This window comes from Tenrec ecaudatus, unplaced genomic scaffold, assembly GCF_050624435.1.
Source record: "Tenrec ecaudatus isolate mTenEca1 unplaced genomic scaffold, mTenEca1.hap1 Scaffold_2004, whole genome shotgun sequence".
Lineage (NCBI taxonomy): Eukaryota > Metazoa > Chordata > Mammalia > Afrosoricida > Tenrecidae > Tenrec > Tenrec ecaudatus.
This window is the reverse complement of record NW_027458266.1, coordinates 33,708-45,913: the sequence shown is the minus strand read 5'-3', so window position 1 is coordinate 45,913 and position 12,206 is coordinate 33,708. Positions and strand designations below refer to the sequence as shown.

General features: G+C 39.2%; 1 protein-coding gene across 1 annotated transcript; it reads left to right on the top strand.

The window, feature by feature from the left end:
• The first annotated feature begins 10,955 nt into the window (after nucleotides 1-10,955).
• LOC142436290 (olfactory receptor 4C11-like) lies at nucleotides 10,956-11,885 on the top strand. The gene has a single exon (XM_075540045.1). It carries the CDS (start codon nucleotides 10,956-10,958, stop codon nucleotides 11,883-11,885), a length of 930 nt encoding a protein of 309 aa, XP_075396160.1.
• Nucleotides 11,886-12,206: the final 321 nt, after the last annotated feature.

The window sequence follows — 12,206 nt, the reverse complement described above, 5'->3', positions numbered from 1 at the left end:
GAGAATGAACAGCTCTTTGGTCGCTGGAAGTAATCCTATTCCCAGAAGCTTTTCTAACCATGTCCTTGCCAAACGGCACTGCCTGGCTCGTCCACCATAATGATACCTCTGGGCATTTTCTGGTCCTAACTTTGCTGCCTATCTTTGCCTTAGCCTGACTGGGGGAGGCACTGTTTCTCTAGAACTCTCAAAACCGTATAGTCAGACAGATAATACTTCTGGAAATCTTTCTGATTCTGTATTCAACTAATGTATATGAGAAAGGGAGGAGAGAAAAATAGACAAGACTTTAGAGTCCAGTACTTACTCTCTTATTATTAAACTAGGCGCTTAGAAATAGACTATGAAAACTACTGACCCTGTGCCTTATACAATTGATGTATGTATATGTATGAATTTTGATAAGAGTTGTATGAGCCCCTAATAAAATGTTTAAAAAAAAAACCAAACTACTGACCCACAGATCATGATTTGTGGCCAGGACCTACCATGACTGAAATAGGGGGATGGGAAACCACTGACAAATGAATAGTAAAGAAAATAGAAGTAATTCATTTGCCCCACAGTTTTGACAAGAGGAAAGTACTAATTATTAAGTATAAGAGAAATGGACGAAATGGAGAAAGTCATCAACCAAATGTAAGAATTTCCAGTTTTTTCCCTCTGCCATTGAATATTTATATGAGGTATAGGCTTATTCCAATATATGCATACTTTTTAACAAATTCAGGTAATAAGTATTTTCCCACATATATAAAACTTCAATAAATCATTTTTAGCATTACTTATCCAGTTCTGATAAATACACTGAAAAAAATTAAAAGTAATAACCATAAGAATAGCTTAAGTAGATATTTATTGCTTTAAATGTGTAACATAATTTAGTATGCATAGCATAATTTAGGATTCATAGTTTGACAGAGTAATTATTAGTTCTGTTATGCAAATAGGGACCATTCTGGCTCAAACAAGACTGTCTGCTTTTCTAGTTATTTCTCCCACAGCAGTCTATTCTTATAGTCTATCTATGATTAATTGCAATAGCCACACAAAATACATCGACAATACTCATGTTTAGGAAATTTATTATGACAGTTGAAAAGCTATAATCCAGAAGGGAATGTTTAAGATAGAGCTGTTCAGCGAAGACATATTATAAAGATCTTTTGGGGCTCATAAGAAGTGCTGGAAGGCATACTGTCCTGCTGTAACCTCAACCTGAATCACTCACTCCCAGAGTCAGTGACCCCAGCTCCTTGAATAAAGTGACAGATGCACCCAATTCTAGTTAGTCTCCACCAAAAAGCATTCAGCTTAAGCTCTCTTTCAGGAAGCCCAGCTTCCCCAATTAATTGCCCAGGCAGCCTCCTCCACTAGTCAGTCTCACTCCAGGAAGCACACAGCTTCACTTCTCTGCTGGCTAGGACATCCACTCCTCTGTCTTCCTGCTCTGCTTCCTGGTTCTGCTATTGCTGCCCATTAATCACACCTTTGGTGGCAACGCTCTTTTCCCTAGCTCAAGGACCTTCATTGTGCAGGATCTCGGGGTCCACAGCACACGCTCTGCTCCTGACTCTTGCTACTTGTACAATCCCCCTGTGCTTCTCTCAGAGGGCCCATTTTATATGTGGAAACATGAAAATCAAGAAATCCATGTTTGTGCTCTTTCCAAAGAAAGTTGACCCAATAGAAATCTCAAATTATAAATCTATATAAGTGATATCACATACATGTAAAAATTTGCTGAAGTTTATTGCAGCAGTACATTGACAGGAAGCTGCCAGAGCTTCAGGCTGGATTTGGGAGAGCACATTGGTCAAAGTATGTCATGGTAAAAGTCAGATGGATCTTGGCTGAAAGGAGAGAATATCAGAAAATGTTTACTTTTGTTGTATTGACTGTGCCAAGGCATTCAACTTGGGGGATCATAACAAACTATGGACAGCTTTGAGTAGAATGGGAATTCCAGAACCCTTCGAGGAAGAAAGAAGATAAATTGATGAATTTGAATTATGGTGCTAGTGAAGAATTCTCAGTACCATGGCCTGCCAAGTGAACCAACAAAACTGCCTTGCAAAAAGAACTGCTGAACTACTCCAAAGAAGCAAGGATATAAGACGGCCTCATGTAATTTGAACATATAGTCAACGGAGGCCATCCAGTCCCTGGAAAAGGACATTGTGCTTGGTAAGGTAGAAGGGCATTGAAAGGGACTAAGTCCCTCAACAAGGAGTTACACAGTAACTGTGGTGGTGGTTATAATTTATATCAACTTGAGTTTGTAAGAAAGTGTAAGGGGGGGATCCAACCTGTCACTCAGAGATTTGGCCTTTTTCACAAGGAGACACTGAGGTCTGCTCTCCTCTCTCACTGTCCCTTCACATTTCTCATGCTATGGCTTCTGGGCCTATCTCCAAGGGCAATTCCATATGGCTGCCTCACCCTGACAGCTGTCAGCACCCTGACGTGTTCACACCAACCTTAGATGATCCATGGCACTGTGCACCCCTTAGCGTGTGATCCTCCTGCATGCAGATTCACCTTGTTGCCCCATAGGCTTGCAGCTACATGAGTACAAAGGGAGCTTCAACTAGCACTGGGCCTATGAACTGAAGTTGAACTGAGCTAGGATGCCTTAGTTATAGAAGAGTCCTTCCTGATATAAAGCTCTTTCTTATACTTATATGTTTGTGAGGATGGTGCTGGGTGTTGACGATTGTTTGCTGTGTGTCAATGTTTGTTGCTGTGTATCAGAACTAACACAATGGCACTTACCAGCCCAAACAGAATCATTTAAAAAGCATATGCCTATTGTAAGGGCACAATTACTTATCCTGTATATGTATATGATAATCTAAGAGGTAACTCTTTTTCTCTCATGTCTTAAAGAAAGGGAGTTGACATAATAAAGACACGTGGAAAGTATTAGTCCAAAGGGCCAAAGTAAGTCCCCATAGTTCTTGGTTACGACCACCAAATTCTAGGGTTAAAAAAAAATCTTATTAGAGGTTCTCACAGGGAACACACATCAAAATTCTGGTGATTTGATAAGTGGGATGGTGCAACTTACAGCAAATAAATATATATAAAGTAATATAACATAATGAGGAATCAGGAGGTGGTATATTCAGGAAGGAAGAGGATGAAGGGATAAAGGAGCTGATATCAATGATTTTAAAAATAAAAGAAAATTTATTGAAAATGATGATGGCAGCAATTGTTGAATTATGCTTGATCTAATAGAACTATTGATTGTAATAATATATGTAAGAGCTCCCAATAAAATGCTAAAAAAAATCAACAATAAGGCTACTGTAATTTATTTAAACAAAGTCTTGGATAGATTAAGAGAAAAATGTTGAACAAAATGCAATATCATTTTTTCCCCAGGAATAGCTTATTAGCGGGCGCTCCCAGATGAGTTTCTGTGACCTAGGGCAATAGGTCAGGGAAGTTTTGCTACTTCCTCACTGACTCATATCCCTACAGGGGACAACACTGGAGAAACAATGTGGAAATTGTGCCCGATCTGACCTCACAAAACTGAGGCAAAACACTAAGGGCGTGCAACAGAACAGCAAGGGGAACAAAGCAAGGAAGCCCCGAAGGAGTTCCAAAAATAGACTTTGGGTCCAGAGTGGGATGCCCCATCACTCTTGACCAGAAAAAAACTCCTAAAGGTAGACAAACAGACCTGAACTATTTACATGCTTTTCTGATTTTTGTTGTTGTTATTGGTGTTTTTGATGTTGTCATTGTTTTGTTTTCTTTTGTCACTTTGTTTTTCTCTGCCTTGTTTTTGTTTGTATATTATTATCTCTGCAGGTCTATGGAGGTAAGGTAGGCTGGATAAACAATCTGGAGGGAAGACAACGGGAGTGATGGTTCCAGGGAGAAATTTCAAGTAGGAGGTGGGAGAAATGAAGTGGTGCTAACCAACGCAGGGACAAGGGAACAACAAGTGAACCAAAATCAGTGGCATGGCGGGTGAAAGAGGCCTTTATCAAAGGCAATGTAATGGAGAGTAACCAAAATGAAAGCTGAGCATGTTAGTGGGACAAGAGGAAAGTTAAAGGAATAGAGGAAAGAACTAGGAGGCAAAGAGCATTTATAGAGGTCTAAATACACGCAGGTACATATGTAAATATAATTTACATATTATGGTGGGTAAATAGATCTATGTGCATATATTTATAGGTTTAGTATTAAGGTAGCAGATGGACATTGGGTCTCTGCTCAAGTACTCCCTCAATGGAAGAATGTTTTGTTCTATTAAACTGGCATTGCATGATGCTCACCTGGCCGACACAATCGCTAAAGACAAATGGGTGCATAAGCAAATTAAGAGAAGAAAGGTGATGGTGCATCAAAAGATACAGTGTCTGGGTCTTAAAGGCTCGAAGGTAAACAAGTGCCATCTAGCTAACAAGCAACAAAGCCCACATGGAAGAACACACCAGCCTGTGTGATCATGAGATGTTGAAGGGATCAAGTATCAGGCTTCAAAGAACAGAAAATCATATCATTGTGAATGAAGTGGAGTGCAGATGGAGGACCCAAAGCCCATCTGTAGGTAATTGGACATCCCCTTGCAGAATGGTGATGGGGAGGAGACAATCCAGGTAGGGTGCAGGAGAGCAAGAATAAATCATACAACTATTCTCTAGTTCTTAAATGCTTCCCTCGCCCTCCCCCCAATATGATCCCAATTCTACCTTACAAATACAGCTAGACCAGAGAAAATGCACTGGTACAGATAGGAATTGGAAGCACAGAGAATCCAGGACAGATGACCACTTCAGGACCTGTGCTGAGAATCGTGATTCAGGGAGGGTGGAGGGAAGGTGGGGGTAGAAACAGGGACCCGATTACAAGGATCTACATATAACGCCCTCCCTGTGTGCTGGTCAACAAAAAAGTGGGTGATGGGAGATGTCTGACAGTGTACAAAATGAAAAATGATAATAATTTACAAATTATCAAGAGTTTAAGAGGGAGGGGGCGCGGGGAGTGAGGGGGAAAATGAGGAACTGATATTAGGGGCTCAAGTAGAAAGCAAATATTTTGAGAATGATGAGGGAAAAAAGTGCACAAATGTGCTTGACACAATGGCTGGACTGTGATAAGAGTTGTATGAACTCCCAATGAAATGATTTTAAAAAACAAAACACAAAGTCATAAATTGACCAGGATTATTTGTTGGATAGAGACTGTCAGCCTCACCAATACTGTGGGCCTTAGTCACCTTTGAGGTCTAGAAATGAATTCTTTCAGTGATTTTTCTGTCAAACAATAAACATTCTACCATAAGAACAATAGCACTAGGGACAGATGCACACCTCAGAATCTTCAAATATTTGAAATTAAAAGAGGGCCGTGCAGTTAACAGTTCATCACATATCTGACAATGTCACCAGGGTAACACATACACTCACACACTTACACATGCACAAATACACACTTGTGTGCGTGCATGCGTGTGCACACTATGTGTATATGCAGATGTGTATGGCCACATAAAGACCCCCTTACACACACACTGTGGGCTTCAGATAATTCATGGAAAAATGTATTCTTTCTCTCTCTTGGTGTAATAGCATAATTGGATATGCAACAAGCCGTTAACTGCAAGATCAGTGGTTAGAGCTGAATACATGATCTATGGGGATAAGCTATCTGAAAATTGTATAGCCTCAGAAACCTTATGTATGGTTTCCGTGAGGCAGAATCAACTCTTAGACAGTAGGTATACATTCACGTATATGTGTGTGTCACATGTAATCACTGGTTCTGGTTCTACAGAATACTGATGGAAGTTAGACTGAGCCTATTACTTTTAAAGGAAGATCATAATGATAAATGGCCATGGTTGTCTCATTAAATGAAGGGTGCATACTATCAATATGAGTCATTGCTCTGGACGCTAACCTTAACACCTGAGAGAGGGAGTTTACCAGTTTGTTCCACTACAGTCACTATGTGAACTCTGTTTCCATAGCACCATGTACAGCCTACACTCAGGACAGAAACTACGCTCTGCCTCCCAGAGGACGGAGTAGCTAATGGAGCACGGCAGTTTTAGAAAGGAACTTTGATTGTTATATTCCATCACTCATTTCCATCAGCTTGGACATAAGAATATTCATTTCCTGCATACTAAAAATCGCTGCCATTAACTAGATGCCAATTAATAGGACCCTATAGACAGCATAGAACTGCTCTTGTATGTTTCTGAGACCGTAAATACTTACAGGAATAGAAAGTCCTGTCTTTCTCCCTCAGAGTTATTGGTGGTTTAAAACTTCTGACCTTGCCCAATATGTAAACACTAAGCCAGTAGGCCATCTCTGGATTTCCTATTAGTGAAAATAAAAGTAATCCCATCACCATGGAGTTGACAGTTACTATAGCAACTGTAGTTGGCATTGACTCCCAGAGTAGAACCGCCTCTGTGCGTTTTTGAAACAGTCATTTTATAGGGGGTGAAAGTTCCGTCTTTCTCCCTCAGAGCCGGGGATGTTCCCTGTAGTGTGGCTGTCCTTCACTACTCTATTATTTCCTGACTTGTCTAAAGCTTTCCAATGACAACCAAGAGTTCCTTCAAGTAGTTCCTCTACTCGCTGCCCTTTGACATTCTCATCACAGTAAATAAAAGAAGTATTTATTTTAAATCATAGAAAAACAACCCAAGAATTATGGTTCTTATAGGAGAATGGTATTGGGAACCAAGATAGAGACTCTAGAAATCCATCATTTTAATAATAATAAAAACCATTTGTGGCCAAAATACCTTCAATTTTAATATTAAGACACATGCCACACCCAAACCCTCCATAAGCTAAGAAGACAAACTGTAGATAAGTTCTGTATCACACCTGGCTCATGGTTCTTAATTGGGAGGAAAGGGACACTTCGTGCATGATCTTCCCCAGACGCCTATATTTTGCATCATTCAGGTTAAATACTCCAGGGAAGGCAAAAGAGATGCATTTCACAGTCAAATTCTTGCGTGTGGTTGCATTTCATAGCATGTGGGATGATATTGTGTCCAATGTAGATTGGCTGCTCATGACCAGATGAGAACATACGCCTCTGAGATTAAAAAAAAAAAGATACTGGGTCTAGAATAATCCAAAGTTTAGAAGCTCATCCTTTATTGTTGTTCCCCATTTGGGTGTGTGGCTTCCACATGAATATGGCAAGAAAAGGAGCAACTGTGCATTGCACCCTCTACATGAAGTCTGGTGAGGTTTACTGTACAACGATTTAGTTGTATTTACTACTTGGAGAAAGTTCATCTGTTCCATGGCATTACAATAACTCTAAAGTACGTAGAAGGTGCATTTGGAAGGACGACAGTGCAGGGACTTTACTAGATGGGATTTACAATCTAAAGTAACAGGTGGAAATAAAAGATGGCATGATTCTTCTATTTTACTGTAAACCTTTGCACCAAAACAAAGGTTGTGCTTAACAGAAACTAATAAATCAGAAAACATGAGGGGGAACAAGGCATGAGCACTACAAGGTAAGGGACACTGGTAGATGGAGGTGAAGTAGAAACAAATAGATTTGAGTGTTCAGAAGCACTGCAAACGAGATGATTTTGTCATGGGTAAAGTAGGCTAGAGGCTTCACATCCCGAGGCACCTGAGCGCACTATCTTGTGATCCTCAGTAGAATTGTATGTGTGGCAAATGCCTCTGAATTCTTTTACTCATTCAATACATTTTAATAAATATATATTTAGTGCTCGCTTTGGAGGCACATAAAATATGCGCATATTCATTACCTACTACTGTTTTCTAGGCAAGCAATTTCTTTATGAGCAGACAAAAATCACTGTTTTTGTGTTGTTTTATTTAATGTATATCATTTGGGTAGACATCAGCTACATTAATTAGGAAATATGTGTGCATCTCCTAACCTGTGTGTTCATATATTGCTGTTTAGGTTGCTAGTTCCCATTGGATCGATTCCTACCAGTGCATTCACATACGTACAGATTAGAACTGTGTTCCACACAGTTTGCAAGGCTAACATTAGAGTGATTAGTGCTTAACCCTCTGCGCTACTCAAAGACCTATTTACATATGGCAAGTTATCAAGGATTTCATTTCACTGAGCTTCATAATTAACGCTTGTGTATGGAAGCATCAGCCAGTGTATTGCATTGGGAATCTCTGCTGCACGAGACCACTAGATAAAAAAACTGTAAAATACGCCAAAGTGTCTCTTAAGAACTGAAATATGCCTGCCCGATGGCATTGCATTTTCAGTTGCTGAAAATGAATAAAGAAGAATTGGTGTCTTTTGAATTATGTCGAATTACGAAGAATCCTGAAGGTAGCAGAAGATGAAAGTAATCTGTCTTGGGAAAGACTAGCCACTGCTCTCCTTATAGGCTTAGAAGTAAGGATGGCAAGACTTGGGCTCAAGATTTTGGACATTATCAGAAGAGATCAGCCCCTGGAAAAATAAATCATCCCTGATACAGTACGGAGCCAGCAAAACAGAAGAAGGTGCTGGGCTAGATGGATGAACAGCTGCAACAATGTGCTCGAACATACTGTGAGGATGTGCAGGATGGGCCAGTGCTTTGTCTTGTACCTAAGGTAACTGGGAGTTTGAACTTGCTCAAAAGCACCAAAGAATAACTCATATATAGCTCATCTCACTGCAGTTAACTCCCCCTTTCAATCATATCAACACTATAGAGGATTTCTGAACCTATATATCTTTACTGCATTGAACAGCCTCATGTTTCTGTAGCAGAGAGGCTGGTGGGTAGGAACTCCCAGCCAGCAGTTAGCAGTCTGTTTATGAGAGTGCCACCAGGGAGTTATTTATGTATACATGTATGAGGCACTTGAAAAAGTTTGCAGAATATATAATAAAAAATAATGGGACTTTTCCATAAACTACTGAAAGCCCCCTTCTATGTGTGTGTGTAAGCCCCCTCATGTGTGTGTGTGTGTGTGTGTGTGTGTGTGTGTGTGTGTGTGTGTGTGTGTGTGTGTTTGTGTCTGTATAAGAAGCACATGTGGGGCAAGTGTTAAGAACTTGGCTGTTCACGGGTAAGTTAGAGTTTGGAACCCACCAAACGTCTCAGAAATAGAAAGGACTGTGTGACCTTCCCCATAAAGTTGACAGCCAAGCAATCTCCATGGGACAGTTCTGTTCTACCTTTACTCTTAAGAGGGCTATGAATTAGAATACATGTGAGGGTATATAATAACAATGCACATAGGATATGCCTATATACAGAGATACACATACAAAAATTGGATTATATGTATATAACATACAGTGACATATATACATAATATATGGAAAGGCATATTCTAATTTTTATCTCTTAACTGTTTGAAACTACAAACAAATTTTAATTTCTGCGTACCACAGAAGAGTTAGTGCAGAGTGATTTGCATCTGTAAATAAATTAATCACACTATCTATCTACTATGGTAGAATTTTCAAAATCTTTCTTCTTTAATGTCAACCATACTTAAGACATATTTTCAAATATCACCAACAGATATATCTGTAAAATTACTCTACTTCTGTCACTGATGGCTAGAATGCAGTTTCTTTCTCTAGAACCAACAATTACTATTTCTTGGCACTCTTGGAAATAATTTACATAAAAGCTTACATGGGTGATAGACATTGTCCTTATTCCACTGTGGATATTTTTATTCTAAGTTTATGCATATGCCTTCAGACAGTTTGTTTCACGGTATATTTTAAAGAAACTTGCCTCTATGTCTGCTTTTTAACAATTCCCGATTCCATGAAAGTTAGGCTTACTGCATTCATCAGCCTTCTAATGAGCATTTATGTTGTTCTCATCTTTGACTATTACAGAAAAGGCCATGATACTCTTTGTATTTAGAAGTAAATATAAAGGAAACTGAACGAGTGACTGACAGAGATATAGTATGCTGTCTGTAACACCCTCAGAGATTGTACTTACTTAAACTGCTACCCCCAAAGGCATTTAATGGTGATAGTCCATGATGAGCAAGCACTATCTGTTAGCGATTGTTGATTTTAGTGGTTCTTCTGGCTGTCCATAGTATATCCAATATTCTTCAACAACGCCCTAGCTAAAATCCCTCAAGTCTTCTTTAGTCTACCAAATTCTTTTTCCAGTGTATTCTCTGTCCATGCATATAAGGCATTTTAAACATCTTGCCCTGAGTCAGGCATGTAGTTTGATAAAACGAATAGTACAAGTTTCCTTTTTAGGTCTATTTCTCTTAATTAAAGTTAGGATATAAGAAATAAAGAATAAATGCTACAAGAATTACACTGAGAATCGTCTGCTAGAATTTAGAGTTTTGTGAGATCCTTATTTTAGAAGCAGTGAACTTGAAATAGAACTAGATGCCCTGGTGTATAGCTAACACTAATTTTCCTTTCACTTCATCCATAGTGTTTTCCTCTTTCCTAAGAAAATATATTAAAGGACCCAGGAAAACCATGACTAAAGAGAACACTATTTGAGAACATAGTAGGATCAAATTTTGTAATTGGACTACGAGGCTCAAACTATAAAGAGCCTCGAAGTAAGTCACATTCAAATTTTCTCTATTTTTTTCCAGCACACGGACTCCGCAAGATGCTTGTGGGAAACTGAAAATACTCATCACACTCAGGAAATGATCCACTCATGTCAAATACTTAATATTAATATTGATTGTTGATAGAGTCATTTTCTTTTTCATGATTTTCCTATTACAAACTCTTTGTAGCAACTTAGATATAGAAGTATTAGGAGGTTCACTTTATTCACAAATGAGAAACAAACATGTAAGCAATTACCTCAAAGTAAGTGGCAGTTCCCTCATGAGGCACAGGGATTCGAACTACATGCACAGTATTCATTGCACAAAACTCTGTATGTCTTCCTTTCAGATGAAGGCTTCCTCACAACTACATCTCCTGAAACAATGCATCAGAACAAAAGCATCACTGAATTCATACTGCTAGGACTGACACAGGATCCTGTGAAGCAGAAAGTGGTGTTCGTAATTGTCTTGATTTACTACACTGGAAGTATGGTGGGAAATTTGCTCATTATTACGACCATCAAGTTCAGTCGATCTCTAGGGAGTCCCATGTATTTCTTTCTCTTTTACTTATCCTTTGCTGATATGTGCTTAACAACTAGCACCGCCCCGAGACTACTTGCAGATGCTCTGTCTGCAAAGAAAGCCATGTCCTACAATGAGTGCATGACGCAGGTCTTTACGATGCATTTATTTGGCGCCATGGAGATCTTTGTCCTCATCTTCATGGCTGCTGATCGCTATGTGGCCATCTGTAAGCCTCTGCACTACTTAACCATTATGAGAAGACAGGTTTGCATCATCTTGATTATTCTTGCCTGGATCGGTTCTTTTATCCATTCTACAGCTCAGATTTCCCTGGCCTTGAAACTGCCTTTCTGTGGACCCAATCTGATCGATCATTACTGTTGTGATTTGCAGCCCTTGTTGAAACTTGCCTGTATGGACACTTATGAGATCAGCCTCTTATTGGTGTTCAATAGTGGGGCTCTTTGTTTGACTAGTTTCTTGCTTTTGATAATCTCATACTTTGTCATCTTGTATTCACTGAGAAACCACAGTGCAGAAGGCAGGAAGAAGGCTCTTTCCACATGTACCTCTCACATCATTGTAGTCGTCATATCATTTGGCCCATGCATATTCGTCTATACACGTCCAGCAACCACTTTCTCTATGGACAAAATGGTGACTCTCTTTTATACCATCGGGACACCTTTACTCAACCCTCTCATCTACACACTAAGGAATGCAGAAGTAAAGAGTGCCATGCGAAAGCTGTGGAGAATCAAATTTAACTCTCAAAACAAATGATGAATGAGAGTATGATGACGTATTCAATAACAGAACAATCTGTAGAGACATCAAATACAATGATACTTATTATTGTATAATGGCTAATCATGTATACGGGAGTAATTGAGCATTTTTGTACTTAGCACATAATATGAATGTCTATTATAATTTTTGGTATTTCAACCAGAAACAATGTCAGAATGATTTAGATACATATGGATAAGTTTGCCTCAATCTTTTACTGAAAGTTCAATTCTGCCCCGCTGGCCCTGAATTATACATACTAGCTCTGAATCTTCATTACCACACAATCACAGCTGTACCACCTTGTGAAAATCT